Raw genomic sequence first — 12065 nt, 5'->3', positions numbered from 1 at the left:
TGGAAAAGTGTGTAATGACATGTATCTACCAGTATAGTATCATACAGAACAGTTTCATTGCCCTAAAAATCCTCTGTGCATTTATTCATTCCTCTTCTTGCCCGACTCAGCCCCTGCAACCTCTGATCTTCTTGCTGTCTCTATGGTTTTGCCTTCTTCAGAATGTTGTATGGTTGAAATCGTACCGTTTATAGCCTTTTCAGACTAGTTTTTTCATTTAGTAATATGCATTTAAATTTCCTCCATGTCCTTTCACAGATTGACAGCTCGTTTCTTCCTAGCCTTAAACAAGACTCCCTTGTCTGAATGTTTCACAATTTACTCACCCATTCACTTACTGAGGAACATCTTGGTTGCTCTCAAGTTGCAGCAGTTATGAATAAAGCTGCTATCCACATCTCTGGGCAGGTTTTTATGTGAACGTACCACTTTCAACATCTCTGGGTAGATAGCAAGGAGCATGACCGCTGGATCATATGGTAAGAGAATATTAAGTTGTTTAAGAAACTGCCGAACTGTCTTCCAAAGTGACTGTACCACTTTGTATTTCCACTGGCAACGAGTGAGCATTCCTATCGTCCACATCCTCACCAGCATTTGGTGTTGTCAGGGTTCTGGATTTTGGCCATTTTAATAGGTGCACAGTGGTATACTTCACTGTTAATTTGCATTTCTCTGATGACATAGGATATACGACATGTTTTCTTTAAAAAAAAACTTTCTTCATGTTTATTCATTTTTGAGAGACAGAGTGCGAGTGGGGGAGAGTAGAGAAAGAGGAAGACACAGAATCTGAAGCAGCCTCCAGGCTCTGAGCTGTCAGCACAGAGCCCGACACGGGGATCAAACTCTTGAACCGTGAGATCATGACCTGAGACGAAGTTGGATGCTCAAACGACTGAGCCACCCAGCAGTCCCTATTTTTTTTCTTTAATTTACTTATTTATTCTTGGGAGAGAGACAGCACATGTGCCCGTGACAGGGGCAGAGGCAGAGGGAATCCTAAGCAGGCTCTACGTGGTCAGAACTGTGAGATTGTGAGAACTGTTACACCATGACCTGAGCCTATCAAGAGTCGGAGACTTAACTGACTGAGCCACCCAGGCGCCCCTAGAACATGTTTTCATCATAACCTTACTTGACGTTTGTACATATTTGGTGAGATGTCTGTTAGGTCTTTGGTCCATCTTTATATCAGGTTACCTATTTTCTTATTGTTGACTTGTAACAGTTATTTATATTTTTTGAATAATAGTCCTTTACCAGATGTTATCTTTTATAAATATTTTCTCCTCAAATCTGTTGCTTGTCTTCTCATTCCTTTGACACGGTCTTTCACTGAGCAGGTTCTCATTTTTATAAAGTCCAGCTTATTAATCCTTTCTTTCATGGATCACACCTTTGGTGTTGTATTTAAAAAGTCATTGCCACACCCAAGATCATCTGGGTTTTCTCATATGTTATCTCCTAGGAGTTTCACAGTTTTACAATTACATTTGGGCCGGATGTCATGTTTAATTTTTGGCAATTAATTGAGAAATGCATCCCTGCCAAAATTTATGAGCCCCATACACCCAGTGTCACAGTGTGAGTGATTTTAGAATGTGGAATACTTATGCTGACTGTTGAAGTGCTTGGCATGGAACATTACAAGTTGCATACTGACATCATAAGAACCATGTTGACTGACTAAAAGCACCAAAATCAAAGTCAAAGGGAATGAGTTTTAAAAATAATGTTTTGTTCTTCTGCTTAGAGGGAATCTGGAAGATACAGAAAATGATCCCCTATAATCCCATTACCTGAATATAACAACTGATAACGTTTGCAATATTTTCTTTCATTCTTTGCATGCACACACACACTCATATATAAAATAAAAACTCACTGGCACCATTCTGTATGTAGTTTTAAATCTTCGGAATTCTTTCCACACATAACACTGAAAATATTTTTCCATCCTCTTCAAAAGTGTAATTTTTAATGCCTGCAGAGTATCTAGTATGTATGTGCCAACATTTACTTCAAAACATTTTCCAAATTTTCCCACTGCAGACAACACTTAAATTACTCCATATGCAAATCTCTATCTCACTGTCGTCTTGGGAAAATTTCCCAGGGCTGAGTTAAAGGTCAAATCTTAAGCCTCTTGATGCATGCTGACAATATGCCTTTCAGCGCAGTAGCTCAATCTTGATACCCCTACCAGCAGCATAGGAAACACTTTCCTCAAATTGCTGTCATTGGACAAATAAAAACTACATTTGAGTTTCATTTTTCTTTCCTTTCTTTTTTTTTTTTTTTTTAAGTAGGCTTCACACCTGGTGCAGAGCCCAACGTGGAGCCTGAACTCATGACCCTGAGATCGAAACCCAAGGTGAGATCAAGAGTTGGATGGACACTTAACTGAACCACCCAGGCGCCCCCAAAATACATGAGTTTCTTTGATTATCCTCTGCTAAACACCACTTTCATACGCTTATTACCCGTTTGTATTTCTTTTGTGAACCACTTATTCATGTCTTTGTTCATTACTCTATGAAATGTTTACTACTTTTCTTAAGACTATTATAAAGGTACTACGATAACATTGAGTATCAACCTTTTTTCTGCCCACGTACAAATATTTTCTCCACGTCAGTACATTTTGATTTTTTGATACTTTGAGACATGCAAAAATTAACAATTTCTATGCAAACTTAGAGCTTTTCCTTTGATTCTTCCACTGTTTTTCTGCTTACAGAGAATGCATTTTCTAGATGAAATTCAAAACCTCAAACAAAGCTTACTAAAAAACTGAAAATCAGAACAGAAATTTTCACCCTATACGGTTTGTCTTAAAGCATTTTCATGATCTTTGAGAGAAGATGCCATCCATGGGGAACAAAGCTAACATTTAATGGGTAGCAATCATGTTTCAGATTCTGTTCTAGACCTTCTCTACTTTTAAAATTTTTTTTTTTTTTTTTCAACGTTTATTTATTTTTTTTGGGACAGAGAGAGACAGAGCATGAACGGGGGAGGGGCAGAGAGAGAGGGAGACACAGAATCGGAAACAGGTTCCAGGCTCTGAGCCATCAGCCCAGAGCCCGACGCGGGGCTCGAACTCACGGACCGCGAGATCGTGACCTGGCTGAAGTCGGACGCTTAACCGACTGCGCCACCCAGGCGCCCCGACCTTCTCTACTTTTAATTCTCATCCTGCGATCTCAATTTTATAGATGAGGAAACTAAACACATCAGAGAGGTTAAACACTGGTCTATCAGAAAGGAAGTCAGAGGTACTTTTAAGGAGAGAGTATCCAATTAGACTTATCTACCCCAAATGAGTTACCTCTTCGTCGATTTTATCTTCTAAGGCATCAATATGACGTTCTTTAAGAAATCGCTGTGTTTTTTCCAATTGGTATTTCACTAATTCCTCTATGGCATCTTTTTCTTCCTTGTCCACAAATTCTTGTACTGCTTCGCCCATTCCCCTTTCGGTTAGAAGTGAGAGCTGCACATTCTATAAAAGAGGTACAAACCACTGCCAATGGATGCAGAAATCAGGATCTATTCCTTACCAAATAATTGTATACGAGCAAGAAAAATTATAGTCTAATGTTACCAGGGGAAAAAGACAAAAAAGTTATCTAGTTATTGAAGGGAAAACAAAATAAAACAATGGGCAGTAATTAAGCCTACTAACAAATATTCAGGGCTAGAAAAAGCCAAGTAAAAACCAGATACAGGAGTAATGTAAAAGACAGGAAGAAATGCAGAGGCCCTAGTGGTTGGGATAAATGGTCCTGAAATGGTAGCCAATGACTAAGAGACTAGGTTAACCAGTGCAGCAGGCAGAATGATGGCCCCTAAACATGTCCACATCCTAATCTCTGGGACCTGTGAGTATATTATAAGGCAAAGGATAATTGAGCTTACAGATTACTAATCAGCTGGCCATACAATTGGGAGGTTACAGGGACTATGCAAGTGGGCCCAGTGTAATCACAACAGGGGGTGAGAGGGAGATCGAACTGGCAGGAAATGACCAGAGAAATAGAACATTGCTGGCTTTGGAGGTGGAAGAAGCAGGCTGTGAACCAACAAATGTGGACACCTTTAGAAGCTGGAGAAGATAAGGAAATGGAGTCTCCCCTAGAGTCTCCAAAAAGGAACACACAACCCCGCTAATACCTCGGTTTTAGGCCAGTGAGACTGGTGTCAGATTTTTGATCTACAGAACTCTAAGACAATAAATCTGTGTTAATTTAAATTATTAAGTTTGTGGAGACTTGTTTCAACAGCAATAGGAAACGAATACAGCCAGATCTTAAAGTGACATATACTCATGCCAACAAAAAGTAGCTGCACCGTCCCGTGGCTATATTCCTCGAGTTCTGAAACTACATCCAGATGCAAGAAAAGTAAATCCTGGATTCAGAAACATTCGGTAGAGAAAAGAAGGAAGAACAGAACAACATCAACAACAATAGCCACAATAATAATACCATCAAGCACTGATTTTTCTTAATGTAGAGTAACTATAAATAAATATAATTCATTCTTACCCTACTTACTTCATAGAGACCTTGTGAGGATCCTCTACGTTTACTTATTTATTTTTGAGTGTTTATTGTTTAGGGAGAGTGAGAAAGAGCGTTTGCAAGGGAAGGGCAGACAGAGAGGGAGACAGAATATCAAGCAGGCTCTGCTGGCAGCACAGAGCCCAATGCAGGGCTCGAACTCACAAACCACCGTGAGATCATGACCTGAGCCGAAATCAGTAGTTGGGTGCTTAACCGAATGAGCCAACAGGCGCCCCTCGTTTCAAGTATCAACTATACATGACCCAAATTCAAGTCTGCTACCATAAGATAGCCATTATTCAAAATGTAAACTGTAATTAAGAAATTACCTTTTCCGCAGTTTGAAAATACTGTTTTACAAGGTCTTCTACTCTTAGAGTTGTGCCTTCTGAAGGTTTTGTGATTAACTTCCCAAAGTTGATTTCTTCTCCTAGAAAAAAGAAGTCCGTGGAAAAACAGTAGCTTCCATTACAGTGTTAAAGTACCCAAACTTATGGCAAGTCTGGCTCAGTGGAGGCGGCATGGCCAAACCATATCAACAATCAGCTTGAGGCATTTTGAGGCAAAAACATGGCATTTCTACTGACAGCTGCAGTCTCCTCCTCAAAGCTTGTATTTTTCCACATCTCCAAGTACTATGTCTCCTACAGCACAGGGTGGTCTTCAGACCTCTGGGGATCTCCAAAACGACTTCAAGGGATGTTCAGGGACAAAACTACTTTCATAACACCGAGATGTTATTTACCTTTACCACTATATTGACAATTACAAAAGCAATTTTGGGTAAAATCGCCAGTTCCTCATTACAAACCAAGGCAGCGGCTTGGAACTCTGCAACAGTCACCACCACATACGCACAGCTCAAAACAAAACAAAAAGACAGCCAGTTTCACTCATGAATGTCTTAGATAAAACTATAAAAAATATTGATTTAATTAAATCTCAGCCCTGAGGTATATGCCTTTTTAATAGTCTGTGAGACAAATGGGATGTATGCCTACAGCACTTTTGCTGCTTTCTGAAGCAGGATAGTTGTCACAAAAACAGCAGGTGAAGAATAAAAAGAGTATTGGGTAGGAAGCCAAGAAGCATAGGGTCCAGGATCTACTCTGCTGGTAACTCTTGTCAGGGAAACAAATATTAGCTGTCTGACATACTAGACCTGGCCATGAAAACCCAATGATAAGACAGGATCCCTGCCTGTGAGAACAAATGATTATAATTAAGGTGGGAAGTGCCACATGAGGGAAGAACAGAGAATATGACACACAGGAAAGAAATGAATTAATCTTCTCAGAGAAGGTTGAAAATAACGTGCAAATATCAAATGCAGCTATATCATTTGAATCAAGACCTCCAGAATGAGTAAGATTCACAAGGCAAAACAGGAAAAAGAAAAAAATTTGATGCAGAGGGAAAAATACGTGCAATGGCCCAGAGGGTAAAGAGGCACAAAGTTCAGTGTACCTCTTGCAAAGTACTAGAGACAAGTAAACAGAAATCGTTTCTAAATTTCAAGACAGAATTAACATCATGACTTCCTAAGTATGAAGTCATGCCAGACACTGTGTTAAGACCGTTTACACGCAGTGTGTCTTCTAATCCTTAACCACAGTTCTGTGAGGCAGGCTCACGTACTATCCTGATTTCACAAACAAGAAAATCAACCATCAGATAGGTTATGTACTTTTGTACAATGTCACACACGTAGTTAAGAAGCAGAGCTGACCAAAATAACAAGAAATGCTTTCAATAAAACACACAAAAACGTTGTTTAAGTTTATGATTTATTTTGAGAGAGAGAGAGAGAGAGAGAGAGAGAGAGAGAGAGAGAAGGCCAAGCAGGCTCTACACTGTCAGCATAGACCACCATGCAGGGCTCGAACTCACGAATCGACAGAACATGACCTGAGCCGAAATCGAGAGCTGGATGCTTAACTGACTGAGGCACCAAAGTGCCCCTTCTGTTTTGCAATTTATGTTTAAACCAAAAAGGAATCATTAGAATAAAACTGACTATGGATGAAACTCAAGTAACAACATACTATTTCTATATTCTGTATTATTATGATCTCAAGGGACTGATAAGGATGGACAATTAAAGAAAACCATGATCAATAAGCAACTAGTTAAAATCCACAGCATAAGAAAGTAATGATCTGCCACAGATTTTTTCCTAAAACAGTGTTTTATGAGTTCCACTTAAATACCTGAATGAGGGGTACCTGGTTGGCTTATTCGGTTAAACATCTAACTCTTGATTTCGGCTCAGGTCATGATCTCATGGTTCATGAGTTTGAGCCCAAAGTCTGGCTACATTGTGGGGCTACGTGCTAACAGCACAGAGCCTGGTTGGGATTCTCTCTCTCTGCCCCTTCCTCCGCTCGTGTGTGTGGACTCTCTCTCTCCCCCTCTCTCTCAAAATAAATAAATATCTGAACCAATGTTTCAGGTTGAATTAATAGCATGGAAAATTTGGTCACAATTTGACATTGAAAACAGAAGCTGCATTAAAGCTCGGTTAATAAAAACCTAAACAGCTTACCTATAAAAAAAAAGACCATATTTTTCTATAAAAATTCTCTGACTCAATAGCTTTAAGAAGAACCTCTAGGGGCGCCTGGGTGGCGCAGTCGGTTAAGCGTCCGACTTCAGCCAGGTCACGATCTCGCGGTCCGTGAGTTCGAGCCCCGCGTCGGGCTCTGGGCTGATGGCTCAGAGCCTGGAGCCTGTTTCCGATTCTGTGTCTCCCTCTCTCTCTGCCCCTCCCCCGTTCATGCTCTGTCTCTCTCTGTCCCAAAAATAAATAAACGTTGAAAAAAAAAAAAAATTTAAAAAAAAAAAAAAAATAAGAAGAACCTCTATATTTAACATGATCAGTATTTCTAATGAAGAAGCACTATTTCAGTTGGATGGCCTTTTTTATAAATACATTTAAAATAAGAACAATTAGGGGCACCTGGGTAGCTTTGTTAGTTAAGCATCCGACTCTTGGTTTTGGCTCAGGTCATGATCTCACACGGTTCGTGAGATCAAGCCTCAAGACAGGCAGCGTGGAGCCTGCTTGGGATTCTCTCCCCACCCCCTCCCCCGCCCCTCCCATGTTCGCACATGTGCTCACTCTCTCTCAAAATAAATAAAACGTTTAAAAAAAATGCAATTAGTTATTATGACATTTAATTGGAACTTAATTATGTGGTCATCAGAGACATCAAACACCTCTTATTCCAAGACTCAAGTTGTCCTAAATCCTGTATACTCAAAAGTTGAAATACTTGCGTAAAATTTGAGTATATTCTCTAAACATTATCAATGTATAGCCAATAATGTATACTTTGAGCAATAAATCTCTAAAGTCTGTGTGTACTGTTAGCAGCACTATTTTCACAAACTGTGTCTGCAGAGAAAATGTCCCTTTCTTTATTAATATCCACAGGTTTAAAAATGATGGCTATCTAATGTTTAGAAGACAAGAGATTTAATTATTCCAGTATCAGCTTGCCCAAGATATGAGAAATAATCACAAAAACACTTCCATTAGTTTATATTTCTTTTACTAAAACCTGATTTTTATACATCCTATAAAAAGCATTTTTTCAATCTGTAAAGGTAACTAGCTTACCTGTGTTTTCCTTTTGTTCTCTGTGCCTGAAAAAATGGATAACATCTTTTGGGTTAGCTACCCGATCCACAAATTTCTGGCTAAAGCGAAGAACACTGAAAGGTTCAAAACCTCCACTATAGTCCACCTGGAAATACAAAGCAAGCTATGAAGGCCTGGAAACAGTTTACCAATTCCATTATTTATGTTACTGCTTTTAAGATAGTAAGTTAATGTTCTATAATTCATGTTAAAAGATCATGATGGTGTTACACCTTTTATTCTACTGAGGAAATAAAGCTTCAAAGGTTTCTAAGCTTACACAAGACACTTTGCTTGATGGAATCAAGATACAGCAAGAATCCCCACAAGATCTGAAGGAGTTACTCTTCCCAGGATAACACTGAGAGCCTGGGCACCAGGAGTACCATCTGGAAAGGAGGGGAAATTTCTAAACGGGAATATTTAAATTTTTTTTTTTAACGTTTATTTTTGAGACAGAGAGAGACAGAGCATGAACGGGGGAGGGTCAGAGAGAGGGAGACACAGAATCTGAAACAGGCTCCAGGCTCTGAGCTGTCAGCACAGAGCCTGACACAGAGCTCGAACTCACGGACCGCAAGATCATGAACCGAGCCAGAGTCAGCTGCTTAACCGACTGAGCCACCCAGGCGCCCCTAAACAGGAATATTTAAACTTTCAAAACAGAAAGAAAATTCTCCACTGAAATAAAAGGCTGGCCCTAGATGCATTAGTGAATTGCTATCATCTCAGGGATATACTCTCACACTGAGGAATAAATGCTGGGAAGATCCATGCAGAAACAGAATCAAATGTGTTGGCTTTGAGAAATGATTACCTTTAAAACACAGTATCTGTTTACAACAGTCACTCTCCAGGCAGGCTCTAAGTTAACATGTTTATGGTCATACTTTCACAAAGAGAAATACATACATCTTTTTCCAAGAGAAATAATCATTTCCCTAAACTAGCTGTTCTAAAAACAGGCTCTGGGAACCAACATTGTGCTGCATCGCTGGCCTATCCAAACTATTCCCTAACCTCCACCCAATTTATACTCTTTATCACTCTTAGCACTAGCTGGCATTCTGTTCATTTATTTGCTACCTATTTTTTATGTCTCTCCTCATACCTCCATCTCCCATAAGCCCCATACATTAAAAACCTCTTCTATTTTACCATCACTGTGTCCCTCAGCATGCAGAACAGAATGTACTTCAAGTGTTTGTTCACTTACTCATAAAATTAACATGGGTCCCCTAGTTGATATAACATACTGTGGAATATTACATACATAAAAATATTTGTTATTTTGTTTCATGAATTTACTGTGTTTAGGAAAAGGAATGCCAACTTTCTATTTAAGTTTGGTTAGTTCTAATGGTATCAGCAAACATAGATGAGAAACATGAGATCTTCTAACCTGACGAAGAGAACGATGTGGTTCTCCCAAAGCAACTATGTATTATATCACTACCACGTCCATGTTATATAGCAGAAAATGCTAAATGCTCATGCTACAGGGTCGCCCCAAAATTCTTCACACACTTTCTCAATTATACTCCAGCTTAACCCGATTTGTAATCTTCTGCTCTGAAGAGCCACAAAACTTGTTCACTAAGCAAACTTTATTGAGGGGTCCACAGTGTGCTAGGTACTCCGCTAAGGGCCTATTTTTATATCACCATAAAAAAGCATAATCTTGGGGCGCCTGGGTGGCGCAGTCGGTTAAGCGTCCGACTTCAGCCAGGTCACGATCTCGCGGTCCGTGAGTTCGAGCCCCGCATCAGGCTCTGGGCTGATGGCTCAGAGCCTGGAGCCTGTTTCCGATTCTGTGTCTCCCTCTCTCTCTGCCCCTCCCCCGTTCATGCTCTGTCTCTCTCTGTCCCAAAAATAAATAAACGTTGAAAAAAAAAAAAAAAAAGCATAATCTTGGTTGTCAAGAAATTCACAAGCTGACTGGCAAGACAAACATGTAGATAACTGCCAGCAGAATGTGAATGGTACTAGGACAAGTACGTACAAAGCAGACCGAAGACACAAAGGAAGAAGCATTGCTTCTGAAGGGAGGTCAAGAAAGGCTCCTAGAAGAGTGGAAACTTTAAGTGGATGTTGAAAGAAATGCTATGGAAGGAGAGCAGCACACTCCACACAGCAGGATCAGCAGGGACAAACGTATGAAAGAGGAAAATAAACTCTACTGGACCCAGGGAACGGCAACTTTTAACCTAGTATGGCTGGAGCTTAGAAGGTTCTGGCAGAAAAGGGAGGAAGAAGCCAAAGAGTTTGGTTTTGACCAGGTCATATAAACCCTTCAATGCCATGCAAGAGTGTAGACTTCTTCCTATTAGCACTAGGGGACCATTAAGTCCCTTTCAGCAGGAAAGACATGCAAGACTGTGTTTTACAAGGATGATTTTGGCATTAGTGTGAATAGACTAGGGGTGGAGAGAGGGGGAAAACTAATGGCAGAGTCAGGTAGGAGGCTGCAGTTACAGGCCAGATAAGAGAGGATGAAGGCTCAATCTCAGCAATGACAATGGAATAGAAGGCACCAGATTACTTCCTGTGCAAAGGTCAATATGTAATATGTAATTCATTTAAATTTTGCGAATCTATGAGGTACAAACCTAGGTCATACACTGGTTTGAACCCATACATGCCTGAACCCAGGCGTTCTGGCTTCGACTGTTCTCTCTTTACCTTCACACTCTACATCCCAGAGTTTCTCAAATTTTAACGTGCATACAAATCTCTGGGTGATCTTATTAAAACGCAATTCAGGGGCACCTGGCTGGATCAGTTGGCAAAACATGCGACCCTTGATCTTGGGGTCATGAGTTCGAGCCCCACACTGGGGGTAGAGATTCACATAAAAAAAATAAAATCTTTAAAAAATGCAATTCAGTGGGTCTGATGTAGGGCTTGAGATTCTGCATTTTTAAGAATTTCCCAGGTGATGTCAGTGCTGCTGTTGTGATTATTCCTTGAGTACCTGGGTCTAGGGAGGCTCACGGACCTCAACAAGGAGGTTTAAGCTAGAGGTAAAGATTTGGGAATCATCACTCCATAGGTGGTCATTAAAGCCACATGCCTAGGCTGAAATGGAAGCTCAGAGAGAGGATGGGTCAAACATAACTCGGAGAGAATGCCACAGTGATTCAGTCAGATGAAAACAATCTACTGGCTTTGACAACTGAAGGTCATCTTTCCCACCTGAGATGGTGGGGTGAGAGCCTTGCTTATAGTGGACTGGGGAACAGAATGTTAGATGCACAGTAAGAGCTATGTATTTGGAGGGGTTTGGAAGAAAATAAAGACAGGCAGAGCTAGCTGAAGGGAAAGGCACAGGGACAAAAAAAAAAAGAGTCGTTACTTTGTTTATATGATGATAGAAAACGGCAGTAGCTTTACAGGCATAGAAAGCATTTCAATTTCTTAGAATTGTTTAATCCTCTCAAATACTTATTCTTTCATCGTATTTATCAAGCACTTGCTGTATGCCAGAACTGTTTGGAGATCTTTGGACACATGAGGTAACAAAATCCACAAAGTTGCACGCTTTCATGGAGCTTACAGCTTTGTAGCTGAGGACACGTTAATAATCAAAATAATTACATTGTATACAGTAGGTTAGGAGGATGTATTGTGGTAAACAAAGGACAAGGAGACCAGAGCAAGGGAAATCAGGAGTGCTGGTGAGAAGGTATGGGGGTGCCATCTCATTTGGGGGGGCCTCACTGAGCAGACGTAGAGAAGGGTAGTATGTTAGAGTAGGGGACAGCAGGGAGGCCACGGTGTCTGGGATGGAGGATAAAGAGGGAGACAGTAGAAGATAAAGGCAGAGATCTCAGCCAACCTATTAAATAGAA

General features: G+C 40.4%; 1 protein-coding gene across 12 annotated transcripts in view; it reads right to left on the bottom strand.

Annotated features, from left to right (window-relative positions):
* Positions 1 to 12065, bottom strand: part of MRE11 (MRE11 homolog, double strand break repair nuclease) — a 75919-nt gene that overhangs the window by 36190 nt on the left and 27664 nt on the right. For all 12 annotated transcript variants that reach the window (XM_045483600.1, XM_045483596.1, XM_045483597.1 and 9 more), the window contains 3 exons: positions 8194 to 8320; positions 4901 to 5001; positions 3335 to 3508 (listed from right to left, as the gene is read on the bottom strand). In XM_045483600.1, the coding sequence (XP_045339556.1) occupies positions 3335 to 3508; positions 4901 to 5001; positions 8194 to 8320 (402 nt within the window). The remainder of the gene's footprint in view (positions 1 to 3334; positions 3509 to 4900; positions 5002 to 8193; positions 8321 to 12065) is intronic.

This window comes from Leopardus geoffroyi, chromosome D1 (genome assembly GCF_018350155.1).
Source record: "Leopardus geoffroyi isolate Oge1 chromosome D1, O.geoffroyi_Oge1_pat1.0, whole genome shotgun sequence".
NCBI lineage: Eukaryota > Metazoa > Chordata > Mammalia > Carnivora > Felidae > Leopardus > Leopardus geoffroyi.
Note: the sequence above shows the minus strand (reverse complement) of the source record. Positions and strands in the feature narration are given on the sequence as shown.